Below are 23,924 nucleotides of genomic sequence, written 5' to 3'. Positions count from 1 at the left end.
AATAAAAAAAAAAAAAAAAAAAGAGTTTCAAACCACAGTTCTACCATGTATCAGCTATATAACCTTGGGCAAATAAACTACCCTCTCTGTACCTTGGTTCCTCAGTTTTCCTTACCAGTAAAATGGGGATAATAGTAGTGTTTACCCCCGCAGAGTTGTAAATATTACTAATTTGATATATATGTGTGTGTATGTTTGTGTGCATATATACACAAATAAGTGAGATATATCTATATCTATATACATATCTGTATCTATATATATCATTTAGAAATGGTACCTGTTATATAGTAAGTGTAGATATTATATTTAAAAGATATTTTTGGGGGGCATTTGGGTGGCTCAGTCAGTTAAACATCCGACTCTTGTATTGGCTCAGGTCATGATCTCATGGTTATGAGATCAAGCCCCAAATCAGGCTCTGTGCTAGGCATGGAACCTGCTTAAGATTCTCCCTCTCTCTCTCTCTCTCCCTCTGGCCCTCTCTTCTCTCTCTCTCTCTCAAAACAAACAAGTAAATAAAAGATGTTTTTAAATAAAATTTCTAAAATGCTTATTTGTTTATTTTGTGAGAGAGAGTGTGTGAGTAAGGGAGAGGCAGAAAGAGAGGGAAAGAGAATCCCAAGCAGGCTCCGTGTTCAACACAGAGGCTCACGCAGGGCTTGATCCCATAACCATGAGATCATGACCTAAGCCAAAATCAATAGTCAGGCACTTAACTGACTAAGCCACCCAGGTGCCTCAAAAATAAAAGATATTTTTGATGTAAGCCACCCCTAGGTCCAACAGAAGTCAGAGGGAAACTGAAATACTTCTTCATTTTGGAAGTAGTCCTTCAAAATCCTAGGCTGAGCTGGGCCTCTCTTTGCTGTTTTTGCTGCTTTGTCCTGAGATCGGAAAGCCTTAGAAACTGGAAAGCCTGGATATTTCTGAAGGAAAGAAAGAAGGGGAAAAGAGGAGAGTAGAAGCAAAGAAAAGAAAAGATGTAAAGAGAGAGATAAAAACTGTAGACACCGAGCCTGTCATGAAAGAGAAGGAAAAGAAACTCGATGTCTCAAGGGAGGACAGGCATTGAGACAGAAGACTATTAGGGTAAGGCTGGCACTCATTGTTATAGGAATAAGAGAGATAGAAAAGAGGCTTATAAGGATCTTGAGAATTTTATTTGAATTAAGATAATTTTGTTCTCAGTACCATCCTTAAGCTATTTTAATGGCTTCATAGCCTTCCCCCCACCACCTTTCATCCTTAATAAAACCTGAACACCTCTGGTGTAGGTGTAGGGAAGAAAGCATCATTCTTTCTAAGGACATCCACCATGATTCATGGCATTCTCTCCTCATGATGGTCATGCAGTTAAAGAGCAGGGGCAAAGACAGAAATTTCCAGATAAAAATGAGGTGTCAGTGTTGTAAACAAGGGGACCAGGGAAACACTAGGGACATCTGAGGATATACTCTGGCTTCTGAACTCAATGTCATTAGGACAACGTGTCCTCCTCCAAAATATTCTTTGACCAGTGAACTGAAACTGATTTCTCACATTTCTGTTCCCATATTCTACTGTATTATAAACTCTTGTCTGAGGCAGGGTGAAAACCTACTTCCTACTAAGGAAAATCAGCTAAGAGATAAATGATAAAGGACAATACTCAGTGCAGCTCAGCCCGATGGTTGGCAGCCTGATAAGAAAAGGAAGGCTGGTCTACATTCAAGAGTTTAAAATGTCAAATAAAATTGCTAGTGATTGAAGAGAATTTGACTTGGAGATAGGGTAGGGGGCTACAGCACCAAATACAAAGGGTTAGTGACATCTTTCTCTGTTTTTCCTTCTGTTAAAAAAACAAACAGAAGGAAAGAAGCTCTTGAATGGAACTGGTATTAACTGACAATAATTCTTGATTCTGCCCTGTCAGGCTATTCCATGAGCATGGGAAAACTGCTCTGCTTCAACTACTTCATATTTAACATGGTGAGTGTGTGCATGTGTATGCATGCATATGTGTGGTCTCTCCAGCTTGTTTCTAAAATCCCTTCCAGCTCTAACATGCTATAGTGTCTCTTAAGTCTGATGTCAAGAAGAGGGTATTAAAGAAATGCCTCTCTAAACTGAACCTCTGCAGTCACAGCCTAGATACTGAGATATCCAACCTAGAAAGCTTGAGTAGTGAGCCACTTGCAATCCCAGGAGGCCACATGCACACAGTACCTCCTGGTGGCAGCACATTTAAATTGCAGGCTCACAGTTTTGAATAGGCATCTCTGAGGCATAAAGTGGACAGAAATGAATATTAGTGTCACTAAACTATAAGTAAGGATCAATATTCCATTTCCTAGGCTGCAATTTTCCTATCCTGTGTGTTTCCTTCTGTGTATGTGTCCATCTGACGTCTCCCTGAAGGGCATGCCTAGATTGCTTTGAAAAGAATCCACATCAGAGAGCCACTTCCATTACTAACTTACTAATTATCAGGCAGCAACAGTGAGCTAGTCAGAATGGTCTCTCACTTCAGGCTACCACAAACAACGACTGCCAGAACTAGGTAAACTCATGGAGTGTGTGAGGTAATTGGTAACAGCAACCACGTGTTTTTTTCGCTGTTGTTCTCCATTTTGGTTTCTCTCCCCCTGGGGTAATCTTCTTTAGCTTCTGCTTACTGAGAGTCTCGTATATTAGCACTTGCTTTCTCCATTGCCTCTCATGTTTCAGCCATTTCCAGATGCTCTTCTTGATCAAACACACCTGTACTGTGACCCATCCCTTCAGGGGTCTGCTCTTTGGTTGGCAATGAATACTTGGTCCATTTTGATATAAACACTTAGATGGCTTTATGTGTTCTTTCTCTCAGAGAACACATGTGGTTGTGGCCCCAAATAGCTATACCCAAAGAATGGGCCTAATTTGAGAAGTTTGAGAACCTTCATAGGGCTAAAGTTAAGGGAACCTTGAAATGCAGTACATAAAATTAGTCCTAATAGTGAACCAGTGTATTTAGGAGGGGCCAGCCCATGGAGCCTACCCTGCCTGCAAAGTGCGACAGCCTGAGAAAGAGGCAATGGAAAAAGGCAGTCAGGGAGGGACAAGGAAGAGAGACACGAGGAGGTCTGTAGAAATAATGAGGCTTATAGATGAGTGGTTAAGGAAAGAGGTATTTTTACTCTATAACGTTCACCTGCTGATTGGCTAGTCCATCAGCACAGCTCTGGCAGCCACTGTGCTGATACAATCGACTCCCCATGATGTCTAATGGACACTAGTCCAGAGGGTGAGGAGCCCCTCCCTCATTTTGAAGAGATCATTTTTCTTTGGCATCGACTACCAGCTTTTATTTCTTAAATGAGCTCCATGACAGTTTGGCACTTGAAACAGAGGGTGAAGCGGTCTTATTCTTGAAAGCATCATCCCTTTTGAAGACTGACTTAGTTTTGATTCTATGGTGGGTGGTGGGTAGAAGAACATGTGTACACGTGAGGGTCTGAGGAGTGTGTATGTGTGTGTGTGTGTGTGACTGAGCAGCAAGTGTGGAAGAATGATTTCACAAGGTTGGAAACAAATAGAAATGGGCATTTAGTTAAGCGGTGTAATAAAGAGTTGAGGTTGATTATCTTGGCCACATTCTTTAGTTAATTTGACTCTCATATTATTACTACAAAAATACCTAAAAAGGGATATTTTGAAAGCCTAGCAATTGCAGTATTTCCATGGAAACACAGGAAGGAAAGAGAATTCTGTCTGGACAATCTCTGCAGAGCAGATGACACTTGGTACAAATGCCTTCTCCTTGGACAAAGAAAATGAGGACCTGGGTACATTCTCTCTACATGCTCCCTTGCTCTCCAGGCTAGCGGAATGCCAGCTGCCCTCCTTTTCCTGGACAAAAAGAAGAAGCTATTTGAAAGTTTAGCACAATATATACTAATAACTAAGGCTCTGCAAGCATAAGAAGGTCCCAAGCACGTTTGTCACCTCTCTTTATAGTGTATCTCTTCTCTCCAAGTAGGGATGACAAATTTTATTTTTGTAAAATAACATTATTGGGATTCTTATTGATTTTCAATTGAAAATATCATTGAAGAAAAGTTATAAAACCAAAAAATGCAAAAGAAAATTAAATTACCCATAACATTTAACTTCTTTGTATATTTCTCTCTAGTCTTTATTCCAGGTGTGTATCAAAATTGTGGTCATGCTGGATATACAGTTTTTACTACAAGCCCTCTCTCATGCTATTGAAGATCTTTGACAATGTGATTTATAATGACTGTATAATATTTCACTAGCTAGATGCACTCTGATTTGTTTAATGGATCACTCAACACAGAATATTCAGAGAGTTTCTAGTTATTCAAATTATGAATAACACTGCAATAAAATGGTTAGAAGGTTTTAACCTTCCAGACTCCTATGGCTACCAAGAATTCATAAAGCAGGACCTATAGGATTAAACAGACTTCAAATCTGCAGAAGAAATGTGGCTGGAGCATATCTTTTTCATATCGTCTTCCTCTTTTCTCTCTGATCCTAATTAGAGCAAATCTTTTGATATAGGAAGTGGGCAAAAGTAAAATTATGAACTTCAGCCTAGGAAGTCACAGGGAGTCTAGGTTAAATCATTTATGAAGACAGATGTTCAGTTCCTACTCAGAAATGTCCTGTACAGGAGGCTCTAATTCCTTCAAAATTATATCCCATGATAACATTCTATTACACATTGGTATTAATGCAAAACCTCAGCAAATGATTGTATGCAGACAGAAAGGAAGAAAGGAAAGGAAGGAGGAAGAAATTAGCCATAACTAGGCAGGAAGGATCTATGACAGTACTTATCAATATCTGTCTCCCACACCCACAACCTGGCAACACTTTACGTTTCTCAGCTAAGATCTACCCTCCCCATCAAGGCCTGCTTTGGAGATTGAAAATGTAAAGAGGGAAAAGAAGAGTAAGGAGAAGGAAGAAGAGCAGAGGAGGGGAGGAGATGCAAGAAGAAAACAGGAGAGTGTGGAGTAAGTAGCAGGGGCAAGGGAGAGCAGTCTTCAGGAAGACAGGTAAAATCTCCGGTGTATGATTTAGAAGCTCCATAACTTAAACAGACTCTTTTGTGAGGCTGAGTTTTCCCAATTGAAAGTATGTTTAATAAAATCTAGATCACAAGATTATCATGAGGAGTCCACGTGTCTGGTACATAGTGGGTACCCAATTAAAAACAATACTACCTACTACACGTTGAGTGCTTACAATGAGCCACTTCTTAGGTTAGGTAAGTCACCTGTGTTACCTCAGACTTAATTGCTATTATTTATTATTATTATTATTATCAATATCAAATAAGAGAAGAAGAAAAAGAAAGGAATCTTGAATTCACTTTAAAACCATAAGGGGTCTCAGGGCCACCGAATCCGACTGCATGATTTTACAGATGAGGCAACCCAAGGCCAGAGACACAGTGATCTGTACAAGCTCACATGGCTCTATAGCAGCAGAATCTGGACTAGAACCCCAGCCTTCGAGCTCCATGTACAGGAGGTGGGAGACGAAGCTACACTGACCTCATCTGCCACCTCCCTGGGCAGCTGGCACCCCCACAGCCCTCACGAGGAACATGACTCCTGTTCATTCATGCTCCATTCCATCACCCACAGGCTCATCATTAAAGGAGAATACACATGCCTTTGGTTTCTGAAACCATTATTAAGAATCCAGTGAGTCACAAGCGAGCAGACAACCAAGCAGGAAACCTGGATTAAAGCTAATCCCCCTGCTTTACAGACACTCATCAGAGAGTGACTGTGGGTCCCACGGAGAGGAAGCAGAGCCAGCTTCAGGGAGCTCACCAGCCCCTTCATCTGCCTGGGGAATCACAGTTTAGAAAACATTATCTTTTCATGTTTTTCTCTGATAGACACTGCAACAATTTGCATTCATTCCCACCAAGTGTCAGAAAAGCCTGTGAAGTAGTAACAACCAGGCTTCTTAATGCATTTCAAATATCAAAAATCAACTTAATTAAGTAGGGTTAATTTTTTTTTTCCTGAGAAGCAATCACACTTTAATTAATACTCCATTAAAATGAATTCCTGGGGGAATACAAGCATGCATACACCTAATGAGTTCATCTGCCAAGGGTGTTATTATAGAAGATGCTAAATGTGCCTCCTTACTGGCCACTTACTCAATTTCAAATGCCCCCATGTTAATCAGAAATGAAAAGCAATTGCAGGTTTGCAACCCAACTCCTTTCTATGAGCCCCTCTGCCCCGCCAACAGTGGAACATAATCCATTCTCCCCTTTCCCGTCTCCACGTTGTGAATGACTCAGGGCCAGATTTAAACCCAGCTGCCTTCCTCCTGCACGGAGGGTACCTCAGTCCCCCTTCCTTCACTGGCCACCACTCCACAAAAAGACAGTTGAGAACCAACTCACATTAACATCACCACCCTGTGGCAGACCTCATTAAGAAGATTTAATCCTCTATTTTAAAAAAATAAAAGAAAAGCATAGAACGCATTTGCAAACTCTATACGTTTCTTGCTGGTAGCAACGGTGATCAAAGTTGTGCAGGACTGATTTCTGATAGGAAACAGCAATGATGAGAAACTGGGTATGGGGTGGGAAGGGAGTCTCTGCTATTTTACATTTCCTCTTGCAGTGACTATTTCTATACTAGGGATCTCCCAGTTTCTCCAGCTGCAGACTGAATGCTCTAGCTAGACTCCCTAAACTACCTGCCTGGGTGGCTCCCTCCTCACTAGAGATGAGAAGGAAATGTTCCATTTTGGTGGAGACCTAAATACAGGTAATCAGGAGCAAATTGTTAGTATCGTCACTGTTAGGAGGATAGTAACCCCAAGACCATCTGGACCCCTGGGCATACCTTGGGGGCCATTTTCCTAGGAAACTGCCCTGACCCTTGCCAGAACAAATCAACCAAGCCAACGCCCCCTTTCCATCAGCTTGCCTTACCTCTTTGGTGTGTGTGTGGAAGGAGACAGACATGTCCAGGAGAAGCTTCCGCTGTTCCACCCTGCGCACAAAGTCCTGGATGCGCACCTCCAGGTGTCGAGCTGCCTTGTAGATCTCCTCAGGGTCACATTCCCCCGTCTGAGCCAGCTGCTCTGCAGCCTCTAGGAGCTTGTCCGCATTGGTGTAGGTGTTCTGCCAGCAGCAACAGTGAGGGAAAGTCAACTTGCAGTCACTGACTGAGAGCTTCACACTTTCCCCCAGCCCACCCGGGGCTGCCCAGAGCTGGAGCCTAGGGTGTAGGCGCTAAGCCCACAGCTCCCTGATCTGGCACCAGAGGAGCTGAGTGCCAGGCTCGCCCGCTGCCTCTCAGCAAGCTAGCAGCCTGCCTGGCAGCTTGGCATAAATGGGCACTAGCTAGGTGCCTCCTCCGTTTCTGGGATTTCTCAGAGGTGGGATGTCCCTGGAAAGAAGCGAGAAAACAATGCGAGAACCCCCTCTCCCATGTGCTGCAGTTCCCCACCCTTGTGAAGATCCATCATTGCCTTCACATCTCAGGCTGTAACTGCCAGAGTCAGAAATACCTCATCCACAAAGATCGTCTGTGTTTCTATGTGAGAACACCAGGGAAACAATAACTGGGAGGTTTGTTGGACTCCCCCCCACCAAGTTCCCTGCAACTACTGGTGTTTATCTTTTGGAACAGAGCTATCTCTTTATAGGGGCAAGGGTCAACAATTCCAGGGAGCTGACAGAAGGAAGCGGCCACAGTCAGAGTGAGGAGATGCAGGCTATTCCCTGAGCACCCAATGAAGGTTTAATGTTTGCAGGAAGGCTGGGGAGGAGCCCAGTGATTTCATCATAAGCTACTGCATGCACATGCGCGCGCACACACACACACACACACACAATCCTTCAATCCATGTCTGTACACACCATGCTATTCTCTAAAGCATTTAAAAAGGCAACCAGCTTGTAATTATTATTCATCAGGATGGAGTCACTGCCTTTATAATAGTTATGCCGTGAATTCAACTTTTCCTCAGCAGGCTCCCCTTAAAAAAGATCTGATATACCCTGATTTAGAACTGGTGACTCAACTGTATATTATATTTCTTAATATCCCTGCAGTCATACAATGCCCTATAGAGTGGTGAATAAGTGGATACTGGTAACCATGCAAATCTGGTAGCAGAAATAGTATCAAACGCAAAATGAGTAAAAAATTGAAATGGATTTATGAGCAATGACTGTGGAGAAGTGGTCTTTAGTTTCCATAGAGTTTTTTGTTTTGTTTTAACTTACCTGAAGATGTGGGCATTAAAGACTGAACTCTACTCCCTCCCCAACTCTGGAAATTCACATGTTAGAGTCCTAACCCCCAGAACCTTAGAATGTGATCTTATTTGGAAAGGGTCATTGCAGATGTAATTAGTTAAGATCAAGTCACACTGGAGTGGAGTGGGTTCTTAATCCAACATGACTGTTGTCCTTACAAAAAGAATGCTGTGTGAAGATGAAGCAGAGATAGGGGGATGTATCTACCAGCCAAGGAATGATAAACATTGCCAGCAAACCGCCAGAGTTAGGAGGAGCATGGACCAGATTCTCCCACATACACCTCAGAAAGAACCAGTCCTGTTGACACCTTTGATCCTGGACTTCTAGGCTCCAGAACTGAGAGAGAATAAATTTCTGTTATTTAAGCCCCAAGAAACTAACACACTGGGGTAGAAACTTGCAGAGGTTGTTGACACAGACCCTTGACTGTACTGTAGAAGATGGGCAGGCCTTCAGCAAACACTTGTCATGGTTTTAAGAAATACTTAGGGAGGCCACAGTGGATCCTTAAGGAAAACAATGTCTGAAAAACAGTGGCTTATGGCAAATGCTGTCCCAGTGCAGGGTAAGGTAGAGTGGTGGTGGCACTTGAAAAGGAGGAAAAATGGGGCACCTGGTGGCTCGGTCAGTTAAGCGTCTGACTTCGGCTTGGGTCATGATCTCGTGGTCTGTGAGTTTGAGCCCCGCGTTGGGCTCTGTGTTGACAGTTCAGAGCCTGGAGCCTGCTTCAGATTCTGTGTCTCCCTCTCTCTCTGCCACTCCCCTGCTCACACTCTGTCTCTCTATCTCTCTCAAAAATAAATAAACATTTAAAAAAAAAAAGAAAAGGAAGAAAAATTCTTTGGCCGCACTTGGGGAATTCATGGAAAAAACATGATCCTTGTGTGAGGAAAGAGGCTTTGCCACCGAGTCAACTAAAGGTATGTTGATTCTGGAGAGCAAATGAAGGAAATACTCAGAATCATGATGGAAACACCAAGAGAGATGGGAAATGATGGGCAGGCGAGACTTCCTGGGCTGTGGGCCAGGTTAAAGAAGGTTCTTATGGGGTTCCACCATTTCTAGTAAATACACCCAAAGCTGATGGGAGAGAATGTTTTTCAGGAATCCCTCAGATTTTCTACTTTAAGCCCTAGGGAGTTTCAGGAAACCCCAAAGAAACCCAGAAGTTGTGACTTTATATTTTCTAGGCAATAAATATTTGTGGCAAAGTGAAAGCAAGCTTACTTAAAAGTTAAGTTTGGGATGAATAAGACATCTATAAAAAGCAAAACTGAAGTGCCTACTGTATATATAAAGTAGACAACTTGTCCCAGTTTGTCTTGGACTTTCCTGATTTTAACATGAAAAGTCCTATCAATTCTAAGCAAGCTGGGACGGCTGATCACCCTAATATATACCTAATGCTGTGAGTCTCTCAGGAGTACAGATACATATACAGTGTATGTTGCCTCAAAAGATTATTGTTAATCATCCTTGAGAGAAAGAATATGGCAACACAGAAAAATGAGCAAGTAACACAATAATAATTAAAGGTTAAAGTTCTTTGACATGATATAGATACAGAAAAAATGGATAAAAACTGAGAATAAAAATAGCCAATAATTACTGGCATAATAATTTTCACATGCCAAGGACAGTCTAAAGGTTTATATGCATATTAACTCACTTAATCTTCAAAATAACACTATGAAGTCAACACAGCCATCAGCCCCATTTTACAGATGAAGAAACTGAGGCACAAATTATTTCTGGCCAAGGTCACATGTCTCATATGCTAGAACCAAGATTAAAATCTTTTCTTGTTTCAGAGCCCAAGCTCCAAACCACCCACTATCCTGTCAGATGAAAAGGGGCCTTGGCTGAGATGTTTTACCCCAAAGGCAGTGGGAAGCCACCGAACAGTTTTAAGCAGAAGACAGATATGATGAGTGTATGGTGTATAGAGACATGACCCTGCCTCTATACAGAGTGAAGGCAGAAGCCTAAGGATGGGCAGGACTCAGTAGAGAAGGAAGAGGACTTCTCATTGACAGTATTCGTTTTTCCTTAGGTCACAGTGCTCTATGTTTAATCCCATTCCATAGCCATGTTCATGCTCACATGTAACAATGTGCTTCATGGGTATCTCCCTACTGGTCTACAAGCTCCTTAAATGTAGGTTGCATGTTACATTCATCTTTGGTTCTTCATGCCAGGAGCTGTGGCTGGTGTACGATAGGCACTTATTAAGTGTTTACTGAATAAACAAGGCACAGAGATGGGTATGGTATGTTTGATAAGTGAAGTCAACCTGAACAAATTAGACAATGGTAGGAAATCATACTGGATAAGGCTGAGAAGAGCTAGAGAATACATTTTATAAAGAGAAGGGCATAATAAAGACAGGTGGGAGGGCAATGGGGTCAAAGCTAAAAGCTGGGCTCCCTGCTTTACCTGCTGCCCAGCCTCTCCCAAAAAGAGATTCTAAAATTCAGATCCAATCACACCTCTCTTCTTAAAACTGTTCAGTGGCTTCCCACTGCCTTTGGGGTAAAATACCTTAGTATGGCATGCAAGGCCCTTCTTCATCTGACACTTGACTTTTCTCTTCCGCTTCAACTCACATTTCTCCCCTACAGCCCATGAAATATATTGCTTACACTTCCAGAAACTCATTGCATTGAATCCTCCCCCTATTCTTACGGCTGAGATGCTTTCCTCCATTTTTTTAAACATGATCAAATCTTACCCTTTAAGACCCAGACCAGGCACCTCTTCCTCCAGGGAGTCCACCCTCACATCCACTTCCCACCCAAGGTTGGCCTAGATGTGCTCCTCTGAGCTCCCAGGGTGATCTGTGCCAACCCCTTCCATGGTACCTGCCATATTCTAATACAAGTGTTTGCCTTTCTCATCTGCTTAGAGGTAAATAATGTCTTTCATCTCTTTCCTTTAGTGCCTGGCACTAAGTAAATGCTCCATAAATATTAAGTAAGTGAATTAATAAATTAAAGAATACATCACTCCCCATCAATCCTAATATTCAATCCTTGGCTCCCATCAATACTTGGTACAAGACGTTACATGCTAGAATCCATGTCAATGTTCGACACCATTTGGTTTATCCTACCTCTTGGCACAGTCTTGAAATAGAAATGTACTTAGAGAATATCAGCTAGAGAATTACCAAAGCAGTGCACTCATGCCTATCATCACCCCAAATTGGGGCACAGATCATGACAGGCTTCTGCTCACCTTCTGACCAAATAAATAGCAGTTTCTGCCCCAGAGCCAGAGTTGGACTTTACTCTGCGTACAGTTCCTGGGCATTCTTGGGTTTCCCAGCTTCATAGCCTCTGCCTTGTACTTGACCTCTTATCAACAACTGATATAACAAAATGGTTTCTAAGAGCTAGGTTATTGATCCTTCAGGCTTTGAGGTTTTCAAGCAAGGCCTGTTGTAGCCCTGAATCAGACATTTGGGACACAGAGGTAGCTGCAGTTTCTGCTTTTCTCTCCCCAATTCCTTTGTCAACCAGGAAAAATACCCTAGATAATTCAGGCCTTCAGTCTACCTTCCATTCCCTCTGCTGCAGGCCTGGTCCATTATGTTTTTGCTTTCTCCTCATGGAAAAAACAGAACATTCTAGGATACCTTGTCTCTTAAAACAGAGGCATCCTCCAAACACAGGTATGGTTTCAGTCTCCCTAGGCTGAAACAGAAGGGCAGGGGGCAGGGAGTGGAAGAGACAGTGAAAATAAGCACCTATAGCATCAAGAGTTGGTTTCCTTGGTAACATGAAGTTAGCACTCTTGGCTGTATGCTCTGGGGATGAGAAAGATAAGGTCCAGGAAGCACTTATATTATTCAAAAGAGGCAGTGTGGACTTGAGAATGTGACTACCAGAGGGCCAGGTGACAATTTCTTTCCTGATGATTATTTTTCCAGGCTGGCAGAGCTGGAGCCCATGGACGATGAGACGAAAGGAGCGAATGAGGGAAAGAGAGACATGGAAGTACAGGCATTGGGGAAGATACAGACTTATCACTGGATTTTGACAAAAGTGAATGGCAGACAAATCAAGGTGATGCCTAAAATTTTACATTTGAATACTATTTAATGTTGACAAATAAATTTCTTTCACCTTTCCTTAAACAATCTGGGGGAAGATATATAGAGAATGCATCTGAGGGAAAAGAACCACCTGAAAGAATTAAAGGTAAGGGCACCCAGTATTCACACAGTGCTGGGAATGGTACCTGCTTCCACCAGTCACACTGGAAAACCTCATGAATCACAGGATATTAGGTAGAGTACTCAGAAGAGTCTTGCCTCAGCAGAGGTAAATAATTAGCACTAGACCAAGCACTGCTCCGGTCCTGCCTAACAAATTTTGCAAGAAGGACCTAAAAAGATCAAATGTTTTTCAAGTAACTTAACTGTCCCAAGATAAAGCTTAAGAATATATATAGGGGAGCACCTGGGTGGCTCAGTCAGTTAAGCATCCAACTTTGGCTCAGGTCATGATCTAATGCTTCATGAGTTCAAGCTCTGCTTTGGGCTTTCTACTGTCTGTAGGGACCCTGCTTTGGATCCTCTGTCTTCCTCTCCCTCTGTCCCTCCTCTGCTCACTCTCTCTCTCTCAAAATTAAATAAACATTAAAAAATATTTTTTTAAAAAAGCATATTTATAGGAGTATAGAAATATTCAGCAACCAACAAGGTAAAATTCACAATGTCTGGTAACTAATAAAAAACTACCAGATATACAAAGAATCAGGAAAATATAATCTATGATGAGGAGAAAAATCAATCAAATCTGACCCAGAACTGACATAGATACTAAAATTAGCAAAGGTTTTTTAAATGGCAATTGTAACTGTATTTCATATGTTCAAAAGTTAAGTAGAGAAACATAAGACCTAAAAAATAAAGACCTTGCACTTCAAGAGATGAAAAGTATACTGGATTATATCAATAGTAGGTTAAACACTGCAGAAGAAAGTATTGCTGAACTAAAAAACACAGCAATGTAGACAAAAACTGAGGACTGATGGATGTGGGGGGGAGGAGGGATGGGCATGGAGGAGGGCACTTGTGGGGATGAGCACTGAGTTTTATGTGGAAACTAATTTGACAATAAACTATTTGTAAAAAAAAAACACAGCAATATAGATACTATTCAAAACAAAATGCTGAGAGAAAAAGAATTTTTTTAAATGAAGCATCAGTGAGCTGTTGAACAACTTTATTAAAACTAATACCCATGTGATTGAAATCCCTAAAGGAGAGTATGGAAAGTAGAAAAGATATTTAAAGAAATAATGAACAAAATAATTCCAAATTTATTATGTCCACAAGAAACTAAAACTTAACACAAGAAACTCAAAGAAAACTAGAGCAAGGCATATAAAAGTTGAATCAAACCAAGTTGAAAAAAGAGAAAAGGAAATCTTAAAAGTGGCCAGAGGAAAAGAAAGATGGATACACACACACACACACACACACACACACACACACACTAAATATAAAGATTGACAGCAGACTTCTAATCAGAAGCAATGCAAACAAGAAAATAGTGGAGCAACATCTTTAAAGTACTGAAAGAAAGAAAAATCCTGTCAACCCAGAATTCTATGCCTAGCACAAATATTTGTCCAAAAAACCCAGTGAAAATAAAGACATATTAAGACAAACAGATCTAAAAGAATTCTTCACCAGAAGACTTACATGACAAGAAATGTTAAGGGAAGTCCTTCAGGAAGAAGGAAAATGGTACCAGATGGAAATACAGATCCACACACAGGAATGAAGAACACTAGAAATGTTAACTATATGGGGAAAAAACTGTAAGATTTTTTTCTTATTATGTAAATCTCTTTAAAAGATAATGATTAAGGGGTGCCTAGGTGGCTCAATTGGTTAAGGGTCTAACTCTTGGTTTCAGCCTAGGTCATGATCACACAATATGTGGGTTTGAGCCCTGTGTTGGGCTCTGTGCTGCTGGTGTGGAGCCTGCTTGGGATTCTCTCTGTCTCTGTCTGTCTCTCTCTCCCTCTCTCTTAAAATAAATAAATAAAACTTAAAAAAAACTATAATAATATAAAGATAACAATAGTGTAGGATGGGGTTTATAGCAAATGCATAAGTAAAACATATGACAACAATAGCCAAAGGTCAGAAAGGGAGAAATGGAGGTGTACTATACTATTGTAAGGTTTTTTATACCATATGAAAACTGGCAAAACATCATTTGAAGGTGAACTGTAATGAAGTCACATATTGCAAACAACCCTAAAGTCACAATTAAAGTAACAAAATAAAGAGTTATAGCTAAAAAGCCAAAAGAGAAGATAAAATAGAATCATAAAAAATATTGAATTCTCAACATGATAAGTGTACTCTTTAATCCCCCTCATCTATTTTCCTCACCTCCCACCCACCTTCCCTCTGGTAACCATCAGTTTGTTCTCTATAGTTAAGAGTCTGTTTCTTGGTTTTTCTACCTTTCTTCTTTTTTTTTTTTCCTTTGCTTGTTTGTTTTGTTTCTTAAATTCCACATACATGTGAAATCATATGGTATTTGTCTTTCTCTGGCTTATTGCACTTACCTAATATTATATTCCCTAGTTCTAATTTTTTTTGTTTATTTATTTTTTGAGGGAGAGAGAGAACAGGGGAGAGGCAGAGGGATGAAGGGAGGGAGGGAAGGAGAGAAGGAGGGAGAGGGAGAGAGAGAGAGAGGGAGGGAGGGAGGGAGAATACCAAGCAGGCTCCACACTGTCAGTGTAGAGCTTGACATGGGGCTCAAACATACAAACTGTGAGATCATGACCTGAGCTGAAGTCAAGAGTCAGATGCGTAACAAACTGAGCCACCCAGGTACCCCTATACTCCCTAGTTCTACTAAAAGCATATTACTGCTTTCTAGGAGACACTGAGGTTGGAGTGACTGCTAATGGGTATAGAGTTTCTTTTGGGGGTGATGAAATTGTTCCAAAAATAACTGTGGCAATATTTGCACAACTCTGTGAATACAATAAAAATCATGGTATTGTATACTTTAAAAGGGTGAATTGTGGGACACATAGGTGGCTCAGTTGGGTAAGCATCCAACTCTTGATTTTGGCTCAGGTCATGATTTCATGGTTCAAGAGATTGAACTCTGTGATGGGCTCTGTGCTGACAACACCGAGTCTGCTTGGGATTGTCTCTCTCTTTCTGTCTCTGCCCCTCCCCTACTCATTCTCTCTCTTTCTCTCTCAAAATAAAGATATACACTTAAAAAATAAATGAAAGGGTGATTTTATGTTATGTGGATTATATCTCAATAAAGCTGGGTTTTATTTAAGGAAAAAAATATTCAATTAACCCAAAACAGGAAGAAAAAAAGAAGAGAGAAAGTAATTAAGAATAGATGAAACAAATGGAAAAATATAACAAAATGATAGACAAACATATCAATAGTCACATTAAATATAAGTTGTCTAAAGACCACAATCAAAAAGCAGAGATTGTCAGGTTGGATAAAAAGGCAAGCCCCAACTATACATTGTTTACAAGGAATGCACTTCAAATGTAAAGATACAAATAGGTTAAAAGGAAAAGGATGGAAAAAACATAGCATGATCACACTAATCAAAAGAAACCTGGGGTGACTTTCTTAATATCTGACATAGTAGATTTCATAGCAAATCACATTACTGGGGAAAAAGAAATTCATTTCATTATGATAAAGGGGTCAATTCATCAAAAGGACATCATAATCCCAAACATTTATGCACCTACTAAGAAAGCTTTAAAATACATGAAACAAACAACTGATAAACTTTCAAGGAGAAACAGACAAATCCACAATTATAATCGAAATTTAATGCCCCTCTCCCAATGATTAAATAGAATAAGTAAAAAGGAAATTAGTAAGGACATAGGAGATTTGAAGACTTGATCTAACTGATCTGACATTTATTAATTCTCCATCCAATAAGGGCAAAATGCATATTCTTTTCAAGTGCTCACAGAACATTTACCAAGATATAACGTATTCTGGGCCAAAAATCAAGTCTCAAAAAATTTAAAAGGATACTGTCATAGAAAATATTTTCTCTGATGATAACATAAATTATAAATCAATGATAGAGATATTATGGGATATCTCCAAAGAGCTGGAAACTAAAGAACATACTTTTAAATAATTTATGGGTCAAAGAAGGCAGTATAAGTTTATCAGGTACCTACAGGTGTGCTAGGCATTGGATTAGGCTCTTAATATACATTACCTCTAAGCCTTAGGATATTATAAGATGGGAATTATTAATCACACTTTTCAAATGAGAAAACTGAGGCTCAGAAAGATAAAGTAACATGTTTGAAGTACATTACATAGGCAGACAATAGCAAGCCATGTCTCTGTGAATAAAACCCCCATGTACCTCTCTAAGATTCAGTGTAAAATCTTTACCTCCTCTTCTTCTCTGTTACTTTGCATTATATTTGTTCTGGTACCTTTGATTTTTAAATTATGACACTGTAATTATTCCTTTGCAACTACTATTTTTTGTTTCATTTTGTTTTGTAATATACTTTCAAAGTGTGCATGGTACTTCCAGAGAGAATTACATTCTGCTTGAAGTAAAGAGTCCTTTATTACTCATTTTTCTAACTCAACTACTCATAAATGTACTTAGTAGGCACAGTGTTCTCCTTTTAACAGGTACTGAACCCCAAAGCTGTGCAGCCCAGCATCTTGTCAGTAGTAAGGCTTGGAAGTGGATATTTACCATCTTCTAATGTAGGTAGTCCCCAGTTTGAAAATGAGTAGTGACCTAAAAGTTTCTTTGTAAACCTCTTATTTAGCACTGAGAATATACTTTTCACATAAACGGGAGTTAGATTCCCAGGATAAAATAAAGAAATTCAGTTGTGCACATAATATGTTTAAAATTCGGTACTAACATTGTGCATCATGTACAATTAGTCCACATTTATAACTAGGGTGACAGAGGAAAATGCTTTTCAGTTTTCATCCTGGAGCATCAGGCACACATTTCTTCTCTACTTGCTGGCTTTCACAAAGGAGGAATGGGATGGACGCTGGCAATGGCAAAGTGGTGTTTGGTGGGAAGCAGTAGGAAAAAGGAAGGAAACTACTTCTTGGTACCAGTGATAGGTTAGCCCAACACATTACATCTGCTAAAAGGGCATCTTCCTATGACTTTCCAAATAAGGCAACAAACAATAGTTGCTTTCATTAGGGCAATTTGTATGTCCAAACAAGGAATGTCTAATGAACAGTCCTAATCAGATGCTCCTTAAAGTGGAGTCTATTAATTGGGACTAATACCAGAAGTAAGTACTATAGATGCCAATACCTCCCAACACAGGAGTTCGGGTGTTGAAATTATCTCTGGCTGTAACACACTTACATACACAGTCACCACCCTGTCCCATCCTTATGTGCATCACTACTTGCTAGAGAGCATGTTCCTTTCTATATCTGGAATGCTTCAGCACCTTTCCCTATTACTAAAATGGTATATTTTCAGAACTCCACATTTTTTCAGTAAAGTTTTTTTTAAGTAAAGTTTTATTTTCCTATAGTCTAATTTTTAAGTATTCAAGAATGTACCTAGGTCTAGGAATTCTGAGAAAAGAGTATCACCTATTATTCACTAGAGTGTTTGTTCTCTCTTACTGATTCTTTCTCTTTCCTTCTATTCTGCACCAGCCCTATTCATTTACATGTTATACTTTAAAGAAAGTTCGATGTATTTCCTCTCAGCTTCAGGCTGGAAGCTGAATATCTAGTTACTTGCAGGTAAGAGAGAAAAAGAAAGAATGAAAATTAACTGTTAGCATATTATCTATTTAATAGAATAACAACAGCAACAACAACAACAACAACAACACAAAAACAACTTGTTTCTGGACCAAAAAGTAGGGTCAATCCTAGAGGCTGCCAATACAGGCTGGACAGAAAATATCAGGTCCAGCTTAAGAAAGGACTGGTCAAGTTTCCAGAAAATGTGGCCACACCTGCTCGGCTGAGACAGAAAGCAAGAAAGGATTTCGTCTCTGCCCCTCCCTGCCTATGCCTCCAGCATAGGGAGAGTAGTTGAAAGTAGAGACAGGGCTATAGGCAGGCCTGGGAGAGCCAAGACTGGCGCTTAGCCTGAATCCAAAGAAGAGCAAACAGGAAGGGGACTAGAGGCCAGAGGTTGTCCCAGAACTCCAGCGTGAGGCAAAGTAGAGGGCCCTAGGGAGCTAAGCAATCAGAAGATCAGAACCAAGATGCCCTAAAGACACAAAGCTCTAAAGACAGAGAAGGGAAGCATTTAATCCTCTTCCTGATAACAGGCCCCAGATGCAGGCAGCTGGCATCCATATTGCTGCTGGTAAGCAACTCACCACTCCCAGAACTTGATAACACAGTCTCCACCCTGGCCACCCTTCCCCATGCCTCCTTTTCCTTCACTCTACTCAAATTGGCACAATAATGAAGGGGAGTGTGCAACAGTAGAATGTGGAAAAAAATATTTGAAAAATGAACAAGGTAGACCTAAGTGTTCAGACGTCGATATGTGGATTGCCCAGTGACCCTGGCCCTGTAGAAGTTCATTCTCATGTGGACATCTTACAGCCAAGGAAACAAGCAGTTGGTGAGATAACATCCTCACAGAACGAAGATGAACAGGGCCACCTGCTGTAGGGCTTGGCAACTCAAGACATCTTGGGGGGGGTGTACCCAAAGTAATGTTCTCTCTCAAAAAATATAACTTTGCTGTGTTGCTGTTTTTCCTGTTTTCCATGTTCTATGTTTGGCTGCCAGTGGGAGGCAGTGGGTGTGAGAGGGAAAAGGCAGGGTTCTGAGGAGACAAGACAGTTGGCTTGAAAATACTGCTGAAAACCTGTGGGCTTGGGGATTTACTTTTCTCTTCTGTCCCAGTCTTGAAGGGGATAGACAGGGAAAGGCTAGGTCTAACCCAGCGAAGTGGGGGTCAGATAATGAGTTAATGAAGCAGGGGCTTTGGCCCATCCACACTTCTGCTTTAGCCCAGTTAGTATAGTGCCCCTTCAAGCCCTTCCTCCCTCCTGGTCACATACAGCCCTGTGGATCGCAGCTGTCCATGTCTGTACAGATCTGGAAGAGGCCCATAGCCTCTGACCCAAGAGCAGAGGTCACTGACCCTCTTGACTGATGGAGTTCCTGCTCATTTTCCACTTTGCAGACCCTGGACCACTCCTACCTGCCCCATTCTTACCTTGACCTACCTCCTTGGCTTTGATCCACAGGTTATATGGAAAGTGTTTCTCAACAGTAGCACTATTAACATTTTGGGCTAAATATAATAAACAAAGATAATAACAAACAAAATAAACAAAGATAATTCTTTGTTTGGGAGGCTGTCACAGGCTGAATTCTGTTCCTCCAAAAAGAGTATGCTGAAGCCTTAATCTCCAGTACTTGAGAATGTGACCACTTTTTGGAAACGGTGTCTTTGCAGATGTAATTCGTTAAGATGAAGTCATATTGGAACTGGGTGGGCTTTAATCCAGTATGACTGGTAGCCTTATAAAAAGATGGTCATTTGGCCTTGGAAACCATTTTTATGAATACAGTGCAAAAGTGAAGAAAGAAGCCCCTGCCCCCAAGCCAAAGCCAAAGCAAAGGCTCTGAAAACTAAGAAAGCAGTGCTAAAAGGTGTCCATAGTCACACAAAAAAAGAAGATCTGCATGTCACCTACCTTCTGAAGACCAAGACAGTGTGTCTTCAAAGCAGCCCCTTTAACCTTGAAAAAGGGCCCCCAGGAGAAACAAGCTTGACCACTATGCCATCATCAAGTTCCCCCTAACTGCCGAGTCAGCCATGAAGAAAACAGAAGACAACAACACCCTTGTGTTCACCTGGATGTCAAGGCCAACAAGTAGCAGATCAAACAGGCTATGAGGAAGCTCTACAACTCTGAGGTGGCCAAGGTCAACACTCTGATCGAGCCCGATGGAAAGAAGGCATATGTTTGACTGGCTCCTGACTATGATGCTTGAATGTTGCCAACAAAATTGGGATCATCTAAGCTGAGTCCAGCTGGCTAATTCTAAATATATATTTTTTCACCATAAGAAAAAAAAGGTGGCCATGTGAAGATACAAACACAGAGAGAACACCATGTGACATGAAGGCCAAGATTGGAATGATACAGCTACAAGCCAAGGAACACCAAAGATAGCCAGTAAACTGTCAAACTCCAGGAGGGAGGCCTGGAGCAGATTCTCCCTCCCAGCCCTCAGAAGGGACCAACCATGCTGATACCTTGATCTCAGACTTCCAGCTTCCAGCACTTTGAGACTGTTCATTCTGTTGTTTACAGCCACCCAGCTTGTGGTACTTTATTATAGTAGCCCTAGAAAACTAATATGGGGGCTATTCTTTGTACTATAGAATGTTTAGCAGCATCCCTGGCCTGTACCCAAATGTAACAGCAACCCCTTTCCCAGATCTAATAAACAAAAATGTCCCAGATGTTGCAAATATCCCTTGGGGGACAAAACTGTCTTCTAGTTGAGTACCACTGTTTTAGATCATAAGACAATAGAGGAAGCCCTAGTGAGGGAGACCATACAACGTCCTCAGCTCACAGTGCTTTTCTGATAATCCACAGGTGGCAGAAGATTTAAGAAATCATCTAGTACCGTGGTTCTTATAGGACAGGGTAAGGAGGTATATAAAGGAGACTGGAGGAGAAAAGCAAGACCTAGGCCCTACCTCATGTTACTCAAATCAGAATGGGGCTGGGGGGTGGCATCTGGCAGGATATTTTTTAAAAGCTATAATTGTAGCCACTATCTAAAGTTAAAACCACTCATCTAAGGGCAGGGCTCAAAGCCTGGGCTGAAATTTTGAGGTGAAAGAAATCTAGTCTTTTGCCTTAAAATGGCTTCAGTCTTTGAATGAATAGTGATGCTTCTGAAGACCAGAAAAACTTGGGAGAACTAAAGACTATCACAGATTTCACACTTTACTTAGAAGTTTAAATATGGTAACTGTGGTCCTATAGAAGCAAAAACTAGGCAGAAGCAAAAACTAGGCATAACCAAAATATTCAATAATAGAGGACTGGTTTACTACATTATGGTACAGCCACATGATGCGGTCATTACAATTATGTTTTGAAGACTATTTAGTGATCTGAGTAAGTGTTCCTAATGTAAGACTACACAAAGAAGGCAGGTAAACCAATGTATGATCTGTTTGTCTGTCTGTCTATCTATCTATCAATCAAAAAAATTGCTGCTGATCATGATGGCTGCTAGATTTGGATCCACTTACAAACATTATTACATGTGGTAAATTACATCATTATCTCAAATTGCAGATAAGAAAAGTGAGCTTTAGAAAGATTAAAACAAACAAACAAACAAACAACAAAACTTGAGTAAGCTCCAGTAGCTGGTGAATGGCAGATGCTGGTCTGGAATTCGCATTTGTTTCACCCCTAACAAAATGCTCTTTGCACTCTGCCATGCTAAATAAAAATTTGCCAATAAATATTAATAGTTTATATATAATCATCTCTAAGTGATATTAGGAATGATTTTTCTTGGGGCGCCTGGGTGGCTTAGTCGGTTAAGCGTCCGACTTTCGCTTAGGTCATGATCTCGCAGTTCGTGGGTTCGAGCCCCGCGTCGGGCTCTGTGCTGACTGCCAGCTCGAGCCTGGAGCTTGTTTCAGTCTGTGACTCCCTCTCTCTCTGACCCTCCCCTGCTCACGCTGTCTCTCTCTCTCTCTCCTAGAAATAAATAAAACATTAAAAAAAAATTAAAAAAAAAGGAATGATTTTTCTTTTCCACTATTTTCTTGCTTTCCACATCGTATGGTGAACATGTGTTAATTTTATAAATGAAAAAATGGAAAAGTCACTTAAAGTATAAAAATCATACATGCATTCTTTAGAAATTACTCTAAAAAATAAACAGAAATATTTATATCTGTATACATTTGCCCATTTTTGTATGTGTAAGAAGAAAGACATGCAAGATAACTGTGATTACCTTGGGAGGGAGGGATTTGGAAGTAGTAGTAAAGAGATAACTAGCATTTCTATTTATATATCTTTGCAGTATTTCACTTGTTATTACAACAGGAATCTCTTTCAAAATATGAAAAATACCAAATAAAAGAAATTTTAAGGGAAAGATAGGGATCTATTATATTTCTGTGAACCAAGTGTATTTAGAAATGTAAATAGATCTCATGACAAATATATTTAAAGTTTATTTATTTATTTTGAAAGAGTAAGCACAGGAAAGGGGCAGAGAGAGAAGGAGAATCTCAAGCAGACTCCATGCCTGATGCAGGGCTCAAACCCATGAAACTGTGAGATCATGACCTGAGCTAAAATCAAGAGTCAGAGGCTCAACTGACTGAGTCACCCAGGTGCCCCCTCATTACAAATGTATTTAGCTTAGAGATGGGTGCATTTCCTAGCTCTGGGATTAGTGAAGACACTAATGTTAGGCCAACCATAGTGAAATATATATTTACAAAAAATGTAAAATCTCTCCGCAACCCTAGTCAGACATGTCATCTTTCTCAGTTTGGTCTTATGACATTGCTCATCATAGCTTAGAAGTAACATGATTTTGGTATGACATATATATGCAAAAAAAGATCCAGTTAAAAATAATCACCTATGAAGTCCTAGAAATCATTCTCCCTGGGCACAATGCCAGCATCAACTACCCATGACCCTGAGTTGTTTTCCTGAGCAGTCAGAAGTAAGAGACATGTCAAATTTGACAATACTTAAAAGTGAGACAGGCTCTTGGACAATACCCCCAAGAGCCTCTGTCTGGAATGGGGCCCTATGGTGTGGTTGAAAGACTTCCCATCACTGTCATATAAATATCAAAGCCTTAATGTCCATGGCATGAGCTGATAGCTGCACAGTGACAGGCAGGAGCCAGTCTTTGGATGCTGCTGTCTAAGAAACTGACAGGCTGGTGTGGATTGAAATGCCTGGAGCCCTTTAAATAAAAATCATCAAAATCAAGAATAGTATGGTGCATAAGTGAAAAGAATAACAGGAGAGATCCAGTTCTAGAATCATCATCCCTCTTCTAGTCTCACTAGGACTGGAATTTCAGTGGCTTTAGAAAGCCTAGGCAGCTTGCATCTCACCTTCCCCAGGTGTACCATTAAAATCATCACCATCATCATCAGGGCACCTGGGTAGCTCTGGTCATGATCTCATGGCTTGTGGGCTGGAGCCCTGCATTGGGCTCTGTGATGACAGCTCAGAGCCTGCAGCCTGCTTCAGTTCTGTGTCTCCCTCTCTCTCTCTGCCCCTCCCCCCCCAAATTAATAAACATAATAATAAAAAAGCTTTTTAAAAATCACATCATCATTCAGGAGAAATATGGCTATTAGCCACAGGACTGTTCCAGGGCCACAGGGAGTGACACACACACACAATGCTTGAGAGGCTGAATTCCCTGATCAGGCCCTCCTAAAGGCCACTGCAGTATTGGGAGACCCTCAGTGAGGGGAAAAGGAAAACCTTAGCCTCTGTGTGGCCCTGGGGGTGTCTCTACTCATGACTGGAGTTAGTGAACATTGCCACGTCCCTAAAGCATCCAAA

The 23,924-nt window shown here is 40.8% G+C and overlaps 1 protein-coding gene across 2 annotated transcripts in view; it reads right to left on the bottom strand.

The window, feature by feature from the left end:
• Nucleotides 1-23,924, bottom strand: part of LOC144234340 (kalirin) — a 479,489-nt gene that overhangs the window by 130,043 nt on the left and 325,522 nt on the right. For both annotated transcript variants that reach the window (XM_077767624.1, XM_077767625.1), the window contains exon 11: nt 6,965-7,156. In XM_077767624.1, the coding sequence (XP_077623750.1) occupies nt 6,965-7,156 (192 nt within the window). The remainder of the gene's footprint in view (nt 1-6,964; nt 7,157-23,924) is intronic.

This window comes from Crocuta crocuta, unplaced genomic scaffold (assembly GCF_008692635.1).
Source record: "Crocuta crocuta isolate KB4526 unplaced genomic scaffold, BGI_CrCroc_1.0 scaffold45, whole genome shotgun sequence".
Taxonomy (NCBI): Eukaryota; Metazoa; Chordata; class Mammalia; order Carnivora; family Hyaenidae; genus Crocuta; species Crocuta crocuta.
Note: the sequence above shows the minus strand (reverse complement) of the source record. Positions and strands in the feature narration are given on the sequence as shown.